The sequence below is a fragment of the Vulpes lagopus genome, chromosome 11 (genome assembly GCF_018345385.1).
Source record: "Vulpes lagopus strain Blue_001 chromosome 11, ASM1834538v1, whole genome shotgun sequence".
Taxonomy (NCBI): domain Eukaryota; kingdom Metazoa; phylum Chordata; class Mammalia; order Carnivora; family Canidae; genus Vulpes; species Vulpes lagopus.
The window spans coordinates 17588850-17604200 of record NC_054834.1 but is presented as its reverse complement, the minus strand read 5'-3'; the positions used below and the strand labels follow the sequence as shown (position 1 = coordinate 17604200).

The following is a 15351-nucleotide window of genomic DNA, read 5'->3' as shown; positions in this document are numbered from 1 at the left end:
TTTTTCTTGCCTAAAAAAGGCTAGATTGTAAATATTTCTGGCATTGCAAGCCATAAAAGTCTTTGTCTACTCAGCTTTGCTGTTGTGATAGGCAATGTGTACATTAATGGTCATGGTTGTATCCTAGTAAATATTTACAAAACAGGCAGTGGGTTAGACTGACCTATGCATAGTGTGCCAACATCTGGTCTAAGTGGTTATATGCAGCAACATGCAACTGAGTTCCTCCTAAGAAGTCCTCCCTGCAGGGATGCCTGGGTGGCTCAACAGTTAAGTGTCTGCCTTTGGGTCAGGGCATGATTCCAGTCCCGGGATCAAGTCCCACATCGGGCTCCCTGCATGGAGCCTGCTTCTCCCTCTACCTCTGCCTCTGTCTCTCTCTGTGTGTCTCAAGAATAAATGAATAAAATCTTTAAAAAAATGAAAAATCACCCCAAAAAGTCAATTCATGTTTTTCCAAATTATAATCTTTCTTTCTTCTATTCATTATTTTAAATGTTGTTTTACTATTCTTAAAGCCCAACTCTTCAAAAATTTCAACTCATTTAGTTGTAGAATGTTAAGCACTATATGTTTTTTAATTCATTTTCTCAGATACCTGCTGTGTTAGTTTTAGAACAAGAATTTAACTCATTTCCAGAGCTTATTAAATAGATATTTAAGTTTCATAATAAATTATCTGCCATATAGGATCAATTTTTACTCCTAGGATAGCAGTTCTCAAAACATCTTTGTATATAATTTTTAAAAATCTGGATAGCATAACATATGAAACATTAACACAATACACTATACTTCAGTCATCAAGGGTCTTTCACATATCAGTTTGAAATTACCCTGAGATTAAGAGTCACATGCTCCATTGACTGAGCCAGTTAGGGACCCCAACTTTATACTAATTTTCAAATAGATCATTCAAAGCACACAGCTAGGTTACTGTTTACCCTTGTATACATAAACATGTATGATCAACTTATATACAAAGACTAACACAAAATTAACATAATAAAAGGAAATTACACATTTATGAAGTAACTTTCAAAGCTTTTAAATTTAAAAGCAGCATAAAAATAAACATTTTTTTTTTTTTTTTAAGATTTGTTTGAGAGAGAGAGAGAAAGCAGGGAGAGAGGCAGAAAGAGATGGAGATAAAGAATCCCCCTGCAGACCCCCTGCCACGCATTGAGCTGGATGCGGGGCTCAATTCCAGGATCCTCAGATCATGAACTTAGCCAAATCAAGAATTGGTCACCTACCTGACTGAACCACCCAGGCACCCCTAAAACCAAACATTACTATTATTATTTTTTATAATTAAGTGACAATTTATATGGAAATACTGAATGCTTAGCTTTCATAAAACTGAGTTCATACCATATTATAATTACTCAACAGTTTAGCATCCCAATTTTCTAATTAAATAACATACATATAAATAAGTACTTACACAAGAAATTTTAAAAGGTGCAAATGTTATAGGTTCTTCTCCATACAAAGGCCAATAGCGTTCACATTTTTTCTGTTGTCCAAAAAAAGAGTCAGTAAGTAATTCGTATGATAGTTTTTCCTGAACTTTTACAAATACTTTGTGTACTAGTGTGCAGCTTGTTGCTTTTCCCAGAAAACAAAAAAAAACCTGACATCAGTAAGACAAAGTGTTTGAAGAACTTAGACTTATCCAACTGTTATTAAAGGTAAGCTACTGTTGGCTCTTCAAGATTACTCATAAAAAAACTTATTAATGTAAGTGTCTGGGCTGTTCATTGCTATCTGCTTGGTCAGTAGGAGTAAACTCCAAAGATCCTCTTCTAGAAAAGAAACACCATTTTAAAAAAACAAAGTGCCTGGCACAACAAAGTTCATTTAGTAGAAAGGGTTGCCAGGCAAGTCCTAATACTTGTAAAATGACAATCTCTATAATATCTAGCTGAATTCCCGTTAGGTATAAAATCTGTGGATAGTGGATAGGATAAAGCTACCTGCTTTAAAAAGAATTTTCCAAGTCCTAATGTTACTATTTTATTGACCCTTAGGTTCCTTTACTTGTAAAAATGGGAGTAATAATCCTTATCTTGCATTGTTGCAAGTACTAAAAATATTTTTCAAATATTCTATTGATGGTAAAAACTCTATACAAGCATGATGTACTATTTAAATTATCCACTTTTATTTGAGATTACAGAAAGTTTAACTAGTTTGCCCTCTTACCTTCCCATTTTTAACAAGTATAGACTTAGAACATTCAACTTTCACTGGTTACTAATATTAAGCCCCATCATTTTAGAAACTTTGGTTAAGTAAATGCCTAACTTTGTAGAAGATACAGTGATTCTGATGCTAAGAAATGATGTAATTTTATCAAGATCCTATAAAATGAAAGCCTGTAATTAACAATCTAGCTTAAAATAAACCTTTTGCAGTGGGAAATGCATCAGTTCTTACCAGATTCTTACAGGTCTAAACACGTAAGTGAAATCATTACCTACAGACTGGAATTATCTCTAAGTTGACAATACTGCACACAGGGCAACAAAGTAGAACTATATAGTATGTCAATTTAGCTTACAGTAAATAGTGGTAATATTTTAAAAGACTTAAAACCACACACCTCATTTCCCAGTGAAAGTTTACATAGAATAATAAAATTAATTAAATTATTTTATAGGGTTTTGTTTTGTTTTTTTTTGAAGAGAGGGTTTTCTACTGGGTCAAGTCTTAAATCTTGAAACAAGCAAAATACAAGTTATTGGAGTTTAATTTAGTAAGAAATGAAAGCTGCATGACTAACATGTCCCTCTTTATAAGTTATAACTAAGGACTATACTGGTATTTATATTCCAGGTATAAACTAATACTGGTATTTATATTCCAGGTATAAACTAATAAACAATCAACACCAAAACCTATGTGCTAAACATCATACATGCATAACCTATGAACATCATTCATTACAAAGATGAGGAAACTAAAGCTCAGAGAGATAGTTCACTTCACCATGGTCAAAATGATAGTAAAGTGTAGGTTTATTTGATTTTATTATCTATGTTCTTTCCATTAAGTCATATTCTAAGTCAAGATGAATCACAAAATCTTTAGCTTCAAAAATTTCTGTGTTCAATACCTTTTTTCATCAAGTATTATTACTGAAATACAAGTAGTAAACTTATTAATAGAATGGAAGGAGGAATAAATCCTAACCTTTAACAGTAACTTAAAAAAACACTAGGAGAATGAAATTGAAATATTCTACTGCAAACAATTAATAATACTGTTTGTTACTAAAGTACATCCGTTCGATTCTTAAACAGATAACTTAATTACTTAATTTCTTGGTTTGTGTATTTTCTAATCTTAGACTGTTAATTTTCTACCCAATGTTAATTAATACTTCCACTACTGGTAAAGGACTTAGCAGGGAGGAATGACAAAAATTATTACTTAAAATAAGATTTTCCGATGACTTATATATTACAATGTCCACATAACTAAAACATGCACTATCTTGCTTAATGCAATATATCTCTTACTGAATAAAATTTGACAAGAATTTTTACAACTTTTTTGCTAGAGGTGAATTGGGTAAGGTGATAAGTGAAATAGATTTTTTAAAAATTCCACTTTAACGTACCACATTAATATAAGGAAAATTCAAATCACCACATAATTTGTTCTAAGTCTGATATGTGTGTCAGACCACACTTAAGTTTTACTTAATATCTATTATATATAAATCTATTAGCACTTTCAATATTAAAACTTAATTGGTCTTGATGCTGCACAAGATCACAATGGTTTTAAAACTATTTCACTAGCACAGAGTATAAAAATAACAACATTAAAAATTTCAGATTAAGGAATTTTGTTCTCTTTGCTTCTGAAGATAGTACGAACAAAAGAAATGTTGTATTCTCAGAGAAATCAGAATATTCAAGCTACAAGTTGGTGATAATTAATAAAAATTTTTTTAACTCATTTTCATTTGCTCAATTTTATTCTTATTTTGAAATACCTCTCTACTTCAGTCCATAAATAGTCCATGAATACTTATATCATTAAACATCTAAAGACTATGAAATAACACAATATCTACTTTTTAAGTGTATCATAAAACATACCTATGAAATGTAAAACAAATGTTTATGTGCTTTTTAGAGATTATGATGTTCCTTTTATCAAATAAAACCAATAGCAGAACACAAAAAAGAAGTATCTACTTTAACCACTTGGGTTCAGAATATAATAAAGGACCAGGAATTATAATATCCCTAGAAATGAAGTGATAAAAAGGATACTCCACAATTATTTTAAATGTTAATAGTTATACATACCCTTCCCATCTCAAATTCTCGACAGGCCATCACAATGATCTAAAAAGAAATGGGAGATGGGATGAGATGAAGAATGTAACAGTTAAACACAATTTTACTTTATAAACAAAATATGAATTCCAAGAACTACTTTTTACTATGAGTAAAATTATACCTGGCCTGTCAAAAAAAGTAGTTTTAATATTAAAAGCAGGAGTTAAAGAAATGATCAAAATAACACCTTATTATCAAGGGATAACTATACAGCAACAAATTAAATTGGCTTCAATTAACATGATGTATTTTATTTGAATTAAACTTTATGATTCTTACAGGCTGGCCTCTGACTTTTGAAGTTACATTAAAATATAACTTTTAGGATATGTCTACTCAAACACTATGAAATATTCTAAATACATTTAATAAAATTATCTGAAGGTTGAATGCATTTAATGTGTTAAACAAAAAGGTTATTAGATTTGCTTCTTCATCCTAATATTTTATAATGTAACATTTCAAACATATAGCAAAGTTAAAACAATTTTACCTACCATCTATATTCTACCCTTAACATTTCACTCTTCTTGGTTCAATCACATAGCTATCCCTCTATCCATCTATCAGTTCATCTTACTCAGTAAGTCAATAACTTACTAGTTATTGACTGAGGAAAAGTAACTAGTAAATTACTTATCTTCTTAAAATAGTTCAGCTAATTAGTGAGAATTGAATGATACACCCTAGATTTCAGTTTCTGTCTTTTTAGTAAACGTTATAATTAACATATCCTTATGGCTAAAAAGTCTTCTTATCACTTATTCAGCAAAACATCCTATGTCATTACATTAATACTTCTCAAAATAGATTATGAAAGGTAAATTACTTACTACGACATTGTACTCCCATATCATCCTCCAAAAATCTATTACTGTATTTGCTAAAGGTCCTTGGGTTGCCACATATGCTTTTGGCCCATAAACACCCTAAAATAGTTAAAAGGAAATTTCATATTATTATAATTACCAAAAATACTTCCTTACCTAAATTTTAAGGTTTCAAATTTTTTAGTAATACTCCTCTTTTCACATAATATTTCTAAATAATTTTTCTTTCATAGTACATAAAAGCATGACAAAATATATTCAATTCACTTCAGCTTTTGGAGAAATACTATTTTTGTGTATTTATTAGACATGGCACACAGAAATGATAATTAAACTAAACTGCCTTATGCTATGGGATGCCTGGATGGCTCAGCAATTGAGCATCTATCTGCCTTTGGCTCAGGTCGTGATCTACAGGTCCTGGGATCAAGTCCCACATCCGGCTCTGTGAGAAGCCTGCTTCTCCCTCTGTCTAGCTCTCTGCCTCTTTGTTTGGGTCTCTCATGAATAAATAAAATAAAAATCTTAAAAAAAAAAACTGCCTTATGCTAATTTACAAATTATTATTTACTTGGCTCTTAAAAAAGAAGCCTCAATACCTAGTCAACAAAGCTCACTGGAAAGAAACAAAAAACATGCACTGATTCTAAAAACAATAATAAAACTACCTAACAGTCCAATTATTTACTCAAAAGGTTTACTTGGTACTTACAATATACACATCTAATTACATACCTAGGAATATATGAAATAATATACTAAATTAGTAGATAACATAATCACACAATAAATCACTGTTACTAAGTAGAATTAAAAACATGGACTTTTCTTTGTTTTCAAAGATTTTATATTTAAGTAATCTCTATATCCAACATGAAGTTCAAACTTACAACCCTGAGATCAGGAGTCGCATGCTCCATTAATTGAACCAGCCGGGTGCTCCAAAATACTAGAACTTTTAACAAATGTCCTTATAAAAGAATATTAACATTGACAACATCTAAAACAGCAAACCACCTACATATTAGTCTTTGTTTAACTTTTTTTTTGGGTTTTGCCATAATTTAATAAAATTGATTTTGTTGGGGAAAAAAGTTTTTATTTGAAATCATGACTGTTTAATGTTGACATAGATAATATTAATTTTACTATATAACTTGTACCACCTTAATATTTCTTCAACAAAATATTTTTTAAGTACCTATAAATACCATATATAAAAGAACTGAAATTATTCAAAACACAGAATAACTATTGGAACAAAGTAGTCTTTTATTTAATCAAGTAGCAGTTTGCGCAGCCCCAGTGGCGCAGCAGTGTGGTGCGCCTGCAACCCAGGGTGTGATCCTGGAGATCCAGGATCGAGTCCCATGTCGGGTTCCCTGTGTGGAGCCTGCTTCTCCCTCTGCCTGTGTCTCTGCCTCTCTCTCTCTCTCTCTCTCTGTGTGTCTCAATAAATAAATAAAATCTTTAAAAAAAAAAATCAAGTAGCAGTTTGAATCTATCTATTGATAACTATGTAAGAACTTGACTGCTTTAGAGTAACCAAAAATGGTTAACTACATAAAGGCTGTATTTAATCTTGTACTAACTAGTGCTGCCACTCGAAAAATAGTGACAATTTTCAAAAGGTATTAATCTAAGTCTGTAATTCTATAATTTTGAATCAGTATTACCCAGTAATTCCAGCCCTGATCATTTATCCTCAGAAATTCGAAAGAACAATGTTCACTGCAATATTACAAACTGGAAACAACCTACATAGCTCAACAACACGGAATGACTATGTCTGTACATTTTTGTACATAAACTCAGAGGGACAATGGAAAAGATTTAGTAACTGGTAAACTGTTTATAAGTCTTCAATGTAAAAAAAAGAAACAAAAGAAAACATAGAAAGCCAACACAACTATCATGAAACTAAGCAAAGTCTTTATCTTTGTGAATAAGGTTAGAAGGAAACCACATAAAAAGTGTGCAAGGGCTGTGATTTTCTTTTTGTTTTTGCTATTGATATAATATTTAGGCAATTTAAAAAAATTTTTAATTATTATGTAAGAAGACATTAAGTAGGGCAGAGAAACACCATTTAAAGTTAATACATACCTTAATAAAATTTGCATTGATATAGTCTGAATCTTGAGAAGGAGTCTTTAAAGTCAACTTAACTCGACTGTGATCAACTATAAGGAAAAAAAAATAAAAAGAATTTCATGAATTATGCCGTTGGTAGACATGTGTTTTCTAATATAATAAGCCATATAACTCAAAATATTTTCTTTAAAAAACTTCTAATATCATATTTATAGAAAACAAGTCTATAAAAACAAAAATCTGATGATGTAAAGCTATGTTTTAACGCTATACTGTAATCAGAATAATCAGGAACTCTTTTAAAATACAAATTCCTGGGCATCATCCCAGATTTTGCTAGACAAGAACCCAGGGTGAAGCCTTTGCAGTTTTTAAACAAGTATATATGAGGTAATAGACACTAACCACTGATGTACAAGCTCATCTGCTAAAATTCTTATTAGGAAATGTAGCTTTCATATTTCACCAGAAATTATAAAAATTAAGTAAATTATGACAAATGAAATAAGATGATTCATAAAAGTGCTCAATACTACACTTGGCAATAATATTTATTATTAGGTAATGACAACTTAAGGCTAAAAAAAAATCTTTACCAAAAAAGTTCCAAAATAGAAATTTCATTAGTTTTATAGAATTGCAACTTTATTTTTTATTTTTTTTATTATTTTTTTGCAACTTTTTTTAAATAATAGTATGTATATGATTTTTAAAAATCAGATTTTAAAGAAAAGGTTTTTTTTGTTGTTGTTGTTTTTGTTTTTTTTTAATTTAAACAGGCTCCATGCCCTAATGCAGGGCTTGAACTCACAACCACAAGACCAAGACCAAGACCTGAGGTGAGATCATTTGGACACTTAACCAATTAAGCCACCCAGATGCCCCTTAAAGAAAGGTATAAAATGAAAAGTAATCTTCCCCCGCCCTTGAAGTCCAGGTCTCCCTTTCCCAACAAAGACACTATTAAGGTTCTTTTTACCTTCCAGAAGTAATTTTTATGCATATACCTACATACTTTAAAAACTATGCAAATGCAATCATCTCATATTCTGTATCTCACTTTTCAGTTAATCCCATATCTGGGAACTCTTCCCAAAGCTAATACATATCTATCTTATTCACATAATGTTACATGAAATCCATTATATGGATGTTTTATTATTTATTTAAACAGCTAGTGTACTGATGAACCATTTTTTCCTATTAAAAACACTACCACACTGAATGCTGCTGTCCATGTATTTGCTTTCACTGCTAACAGTGGTATAAGATAGGTTCCTAACAGAAGAAATGCTACTTGCCTTCTAAAAGGTGTACAGTAACTTACACAGTACAAATGCTATTTGTTAGAGTGACTGGTGTTATACTTTTTAATAAGTGACATTCTAAAAAGTAAAAAAAATCAGATGTGTATTTCTTGAACTATGCAAGTGGTCACATATTTCATAATTATTGATTAGATTTCTTTTACCATAAACTGCCTGATTATATCCTTTGTACATTTTTACCTATGTCTGTTTTCCTACTGATTTATATGAAAAAAAATCAGTCTTTAGTCATAGACAGTACAGTTTTGTTCCAGTTTGTATTGATCCTTAAAATTTTACTTAAAACTAATTTTAGATTTACAGAAAAACTGTAAAAATAGTACACAAAATTCTCAAATGTCCCTCACTCAGCTTCCCTTAATGTTACATAACCATCACACAGTTATCAAAATCAGAAAATTAACATTGTCACACTATTAGTAATTATTAGTAATTAAACAACAGACTGCATACAAATTTCCCCAATTAAAAAATTTTTTTTCTCTTTCCCACATTACATGTAGTTATTATTTCACCTTAGTTTGTTCCAATCTATAAAAGCTGCTCTGACTCATTTTGTTTTCTTCTGATTAGAATGAGGGTATGCATTTTTGGCAAGAACACCAGAGAACTATGATGTGTCCTTCTCAGTGAGAAGACACACCAAGTGGTTTATGATATCAGTATCATATTACTTGCCATGTTAACCTTGGATACTTGGTTATTATGTTGTTGCCTGGTTATCCCCACTGCAAAGTTACTATCTTCCCATTTGCCATAATAAATATTTGGGGGGAGATACTTTGAGCCTATGAAATCCTAAAGTAGTAGGATTGAATAATTGCCACAAGTATCCAGATTAGAAACCACAACATATAATATGTGAAATGCTATTATCATATTATGGTCCTTTCTAATCCAGGGACAATGAATATTAAAGGCAATTAAAGGGCAGCCCAGGTGGCTCAGCGATTTAGCACCACCTTCGGCCCAGGGCCTGATCCAGGAGACCCGGGATCGAGTCTCACATCGGGCTCCCTGCATGGAGCCTGCTTACCCCTCTGCCTGTGTCTCTGCCTCTGTGTGTGTGTGTGTGTGTGTGTGTGTGTGTGTGTCATAAATAAAATTTAAAAAATAAATAATAAAATAAAATAATAAAATAATAAAATAAAATAAATGCAATTAAAATAGAAAAAGACAAATACAGAAATGGTAACAGACATGAATAAAGCTTCTTAGCAAACTCTTAAAAGTCAGCTAATGAATAATCTGTCAATGACTCAAATTTTATACATTAGTACTAGGGCTCAGTTCCTCTGATGTTATTAATTTTTGATGAAATCTTTGGAAACTTGTAGGAAGAGATACAGAGGACATACTAGTATCCAATTAAAATCATTGATCTCTTTTCTGTGTTTCCAGAAAACAGAATGTTTATATGTTTACTAATGCTTTGTTTTCTTATCTCATTTGATCTTCTGGTAAATGGGAATATTCAGTTGTTAGAATAATGACAAGTAATTACACGAAGCTTCCTCTCATCATTTTTGTTAGTAATGAGGAGTCCCAATTAATTACCTTTATTCATGTGGCTATTAGCCTCCAGTTAAAGTATCTCAAACATAGGGCTTTGTACAACAGTCGGTTTACCACTGGATCCTCAGTAATATGTTTCTGGGGATTGTGAACCCAAATGAGAACAGTGGATCCCAACTCATCGTCCATACTGGGACCAGGTTGCTACATCCAAACTGTTAATTTTTTTTTTTTAATTTTTATTTATTTATGATAGTCACAGAGAGATAAAGAGAGGCAGAGACACAGGCAGAGGGAGAAGCAGGCTCCATGCACCGGGAGCCTGACGTGGGATTCGATCCCGGGTCTCCAGGATCGCGCCCTGGGCCAAAGGCAGGCGCCAAACCGCTGCGCCACCCAGGGATCCCCCAAACTGTTAATTTTTTAAAAATATTCTATGATAGAAAATTTTATTCATACACAAAAATAACATAATGAATCCCCATATATCCATTACCTCATTTTAGTAATTTCAACATTTTAAGGTTTTTATCTAAGTTCCATTTCGATTACAGTGTAATATTTAATTACAACATTTTGCCAATCTTATTTCATCTATCTCTAATCATATAACACCTGGGGTGGGGGGTTGGAGAAAGCAAATTAAAATACAAGACTTCTGATTACAATATTCTGTAGTAAGTTTGATTCAGTAAGTTCAAGGTGGGGCAGAAAAATGGCTTAAACTAAAGCACAAGCAAGCTTTGTAGTCGTTTTATACTAAACAGTCGTAGTATGTTATTGACAATTTTTAAAAATCAATATTAGGTTGCTTATATAACATATACATCATCCTATGTATTTTCAATTCTTCATTGGTGCTATTAAACATAAACATGTATAGAACTTAAAGAAAATTAAAGAAATGAAAACAATTATTCCTCTCCATGGTTTTGCTGATTGCCTCTACAATCTCCCAAGTACTCAACTCCAAATATGCCTGGGTGGCTCAGCGGTTAAACGTTGGCTTTCCACCCAAGGCATGATATCAGAATCCCGGGATCAAGTCCCACATCTGGCTCCCTTCATGGAGCCTGCTTCTCTCTTTGGCTGTCTCTCCCTCTGTGTGTTTTTCATGAATAAGTAAATAAAATCTTTAAAAAACAAAAACAAAAAAACAAGATTGGCCACACAGGAGGCTCTCTAAGAAGCAACTTTTTTTTCCCCCAAACAAACATCACAACCTATGGCAACAAGGAGAAAATATTTAAATACTGTCACTTCTGAAGTAATCAAAACTTCCTCTTGATTAAATCCTAGGTCTTAGGGAAAAAAAGAAAACTCTTCAAATTAAATTATGATACATACATCACACTAATCTATCATTTCTAAAAGGACAACCAGTTTGATTTTAGTCCTCTGAGCAGACAAAGCACAGATCATTCTTGACACAGGGCATCTAAATATTTCTTAATTCTGGAACTGGCCTCAGTATTCTAGTATAAAGTAAATCAAACCTCCGAGACAGCTCCAGAAAAAACCTATATAATCTTTGAACAATGATGAAACTACTTTTAATGGACCAAAAGCAAAAATGTCTGCTCTTGCCACTTTGACATTGTATTAGAGGTCCAAACTAGTAGAATAAGGCAAAAGAGACATTCAGATAGGAAAGGAAGTAGTAAAACTGTCATTATTTGCAAATAAAATGACTCAGTATATAAAAAAATGCTAAAGAATCCATAAAGACTGCTAAACTAATAAATGAGTTCAGGAAGGTCACTGGATTAAAAAAAATCAATACAAAGATATAAATTGTATTTCTATGTGCTAGTCATAAAGAATTTAAGAAGGCAGCCCTGGTGGCGCAGCGGTTTAGTACAGTCTGCAGCCTGGGGTGTGATCCTGGAGACCCGGGATCGAGTCCCATGTCAGGCTCCCTGCATGGAGCCTGCTTCTCCCTCTGCCTGTGTCTCTGCCTCTCTCTCTGTCTCTATGAATGGATAAATAAAATCTTTTTTAAAAAATAAAAAATAAAAAAATAAAGAATTTAAGAATAATTTCATTCAAATAAAGAATTTTTTAAAAATAAAAGACTTGTACACTGAAAATAATAAAACATTGCTGAGAGAAAGTAAAGATCTAAATAAATGGAGAGAGACATTTCATGTTCACAGATTGGAAGAATCAATAAGGTTTAAGATTGGCAGTTCTCCCTAAACTGATCTGTAGATACAATGCAGTCCTTATCAAAATCTCATTAGGGTTTTTTTGCAGAAATTGACAAGTTGATCCTACAATTTATATATAAATGAAAAAGAAACCAAAAGAACCAAATATATTTTTAAAAATAAGAACACATTTGGAGGACTTAATTCTTGCTTTTAAAACTTACTACAAAGCTACCATAATGAAGACAGTATGATACTGGCTTAAGAATATAATAGCGTAGTAGGGAAAAAAACAAAAAGCCCTTATATTTATGGTCCAATGATTTCCAACAGGGGTACCAAGGCAATTCAGCGGAGGAAGGACAGCCTTTTCAACAAATGGTATTAGAACAATCCTACATACACAGATTTCAGAACAATCCTGCATATACAGATTTCAGACAATTAACTGAAAATGGATTATAGACCTAAATTTAAAAGCTAAAGCTATAATAGTACTAGAAGAAAAATAAGAAAACAGGGAAAATCTTTGTGTCCTTGAACTAGGCAGAGTTCATGGACAGAATATCAAAAGTATGATCCATAAAAGTGACAACTGGACTCCATCAAAATTAAAAGCTTGCACACTTTAGGGCAGTCCGAGTGGCTCAGTGGTTTAGTGCCGCCTTCAGCCCAGGGTTTGATCCTGGAGACCCGGGATCAAGTCCCACGTCAGGCTGCCTGCATGGAGCCTACTTCTCCCTCTGCCTGTGTCTCTGCCTTTCTCTGTCTCTGTGTGTCTCTCATGAATAAATAAACTCTTTAAAAAAAAAAAAAAAAAAAGCTTGCACACTTTAAAAGACACCTTAAGAAAATGAAAGGACAAGCCATAAACTGGGAGGAAAAAATTTGCAAACCATATATATGAAGAAAGACTTGTATCTAGGACAACTAAAGAACAACTCAATAGAATTAAAAAGAAGTCTAATGGAAGTACAAAGGATTTGAGGAGATTTTCACCAAAGAAGATATATAAGTGGCTAACAGAACATGAAAAGATGCTCAACATCATTAGTTATTAGGGAAATGCATGTTAAAAGCACAATAAGATACCTCTACATACCTACTAGAATAACTATAATCAAAAAGACTGACAGTAAAAAGGAATGTGGAGAAACTGGAACCCTCTTATGTTGGTGGTGGGAAAATACAATGGTATACAACTACTTTAAAAAAAGTTTAGCAGTTTCTCAAAAAGTTAAACACAAGTTACCATAGAATCAGAAACTCCATTCCTGGGTATCTATCCAAAAGAAAGAGAGCCATGTGTCCACACAAAGATTTGTATGGAAATGTTCATAGAGGCATTATTCATAATGTACATCAACTGGTGAATGGATAAACAAATGTGATATATCCATACAATGCAGTACTACTGAACAATTAGAGGAATGAACTACTGATATATGCTACAACATGGATGAATCTCAAAATCGTGCTTCACAAAAAAAATCCAGACAGAAAAGACTACAATTTATATACTTACATTTATGTGAAATTTCCAGTATAGGAAAATCTAGAGACAGAAAGCATTAGTGTTTGCCTGGGGCTAAGGACTATAAACTGACATAAAAGATCATTCTGGGTTGATGGAAATGCTCTAAAACTGTACTGTGTCAATGGTTACACAACTCTATAAATTTACTAAAAATTATTGAATTGTATATTTAAAGTGGGTAAATTTTATGTATGTAAATTATACTATACCTCAATAAAGCAGTTTAAAAAAATACTGTGTCTGGAAGCACTGGACATGCTAAATATGCAAAGGAAATTGACAGCTTACATTATTTTTATGACAGTAAGTAAATATACATTTCTAAGTACAATTGCTTTTAATATAATTTTCCAAATTAAAATGACTAAAAATTTACTGAAAACTGATTTACCAAATCTTAAATAACTTAAAAGGAAAAAAGACACTACCAGTCTGACTATAGCATAATGATTGACCTCAGGTTCTAAAGCAAGGTTTCTCAACCTCAGCACTACTGACATTTTGGCCTTGTGTAATTCTTTGCTTGTGGGGGGAGGCTGCAGCCTCTGTATTATAGGATACAATAGCATCTTTAGCCTCTCTCTACCCACTAGGTGCCAGTAGCAGCCTGCCATTCCATATCCCAGTTGTGACAACCAAAACATCTCCAGACATTGCTAACTGTCTCTTCTAAGGGGCAAAATCACCCTAGTTGAGAATCACTGCTCTGGACAAAAACTGAGTTCAAATTCTCATCGACTCTATTAACTGTGTGACTAGCTATTTAATTTCTCTGTGTCTCAATTTCCCATTTGCAAAGTGGCAGACAATAGTACCTACCTCAAAGTTTGTTGTGATGATTATGGCAAATAATCCATTTACTACAGAAGCTGACAGTACAAATTAGGGTTTTTATTTATTAGAGGGTCAATTTTACAGCACCCTACTGAACTTCCTCCTATATCTCTATATAAAATTGTAAAGCTTCCCCCTTCTAGTCTCATCTTTCTCTATGTGCTTCATCCCTACTATATTATCCTTGATACCACTAGTTACCATCTTAGAGACCACATATGTTATTTGTATTTATTTATTGTCCATTCCCTTGACTAGAATATAAATTCCACAAAGGCAGGGATTTTTGACAATTTGTTTTCTATTGCATCTCCAGCATACAGTACTTGCTCAAAGCTTTTTGAATAAAACAAAACATACGAAAATAGAAACCTGGAGCTGTTTAAGATTCATTTCCCCAGATGACAGAAAAAGAAAGTAAGGAAACTGTCTCTTTAATAGTATGTACATGAATTCCAGAGTACATTAAGAGCATGTTGAGATTATCTTGCTTAATAAAAACTGTCCAGAAAACCATCCCATCCACCATTCTAAGGGAGACTGGTAAGAAAGTGGAATGTGTTTTCCAAAAGCTTAATGTGTAGTTACTGTGTGCTAGGTATAATTCTAAGCTTTTTAACATGTACTAACCTATCTAATGCTAAAAATAATCATAGAAAGTATTATTATTTTAATCTCCATTTTACAGATGAGGGAGAAAAG

General features: G+C 32.4%; 1 protein-coding gene across 4 annotated transcripts in view; it reads right to left on the bottom strand.

Annotated features, from left to right (window-relative positions):
• The window catches only part of PTPN12 (protein tyrosine phosphatase non-receptor type 12), an 85450-nt gene that overhangs the window by 30758 nt on the left and 39341 nt on the right, over positions 1 to 15351 (bottom strand). For all 4 annotated transcript variants that reach the window (XM_041774145.1, XM_041774144.1, XM_041774148.1 and 1 more), the window contains exons 3-6: positions 7298 to 7374; positions 5195 to 5290; positions 4329 to 4367; positions 1448 to 1519 (exon numbers count right to left, since the gene is read on the bottom strand). In XM_041774145.1, coding sequence (XP_041630079.1) covers positions 1448 to 1519; positions 4329 to 4367; positions 5195 to 5290; positions 7298 to 7374 — 284 coding nt within the window. The remainder of the gene's footprint in view (positions 1 to 1447; positions 1520 to 4328; positions 4368 to 5194; positions 5291 to 7297; positions 7375 to 15351) is intronic.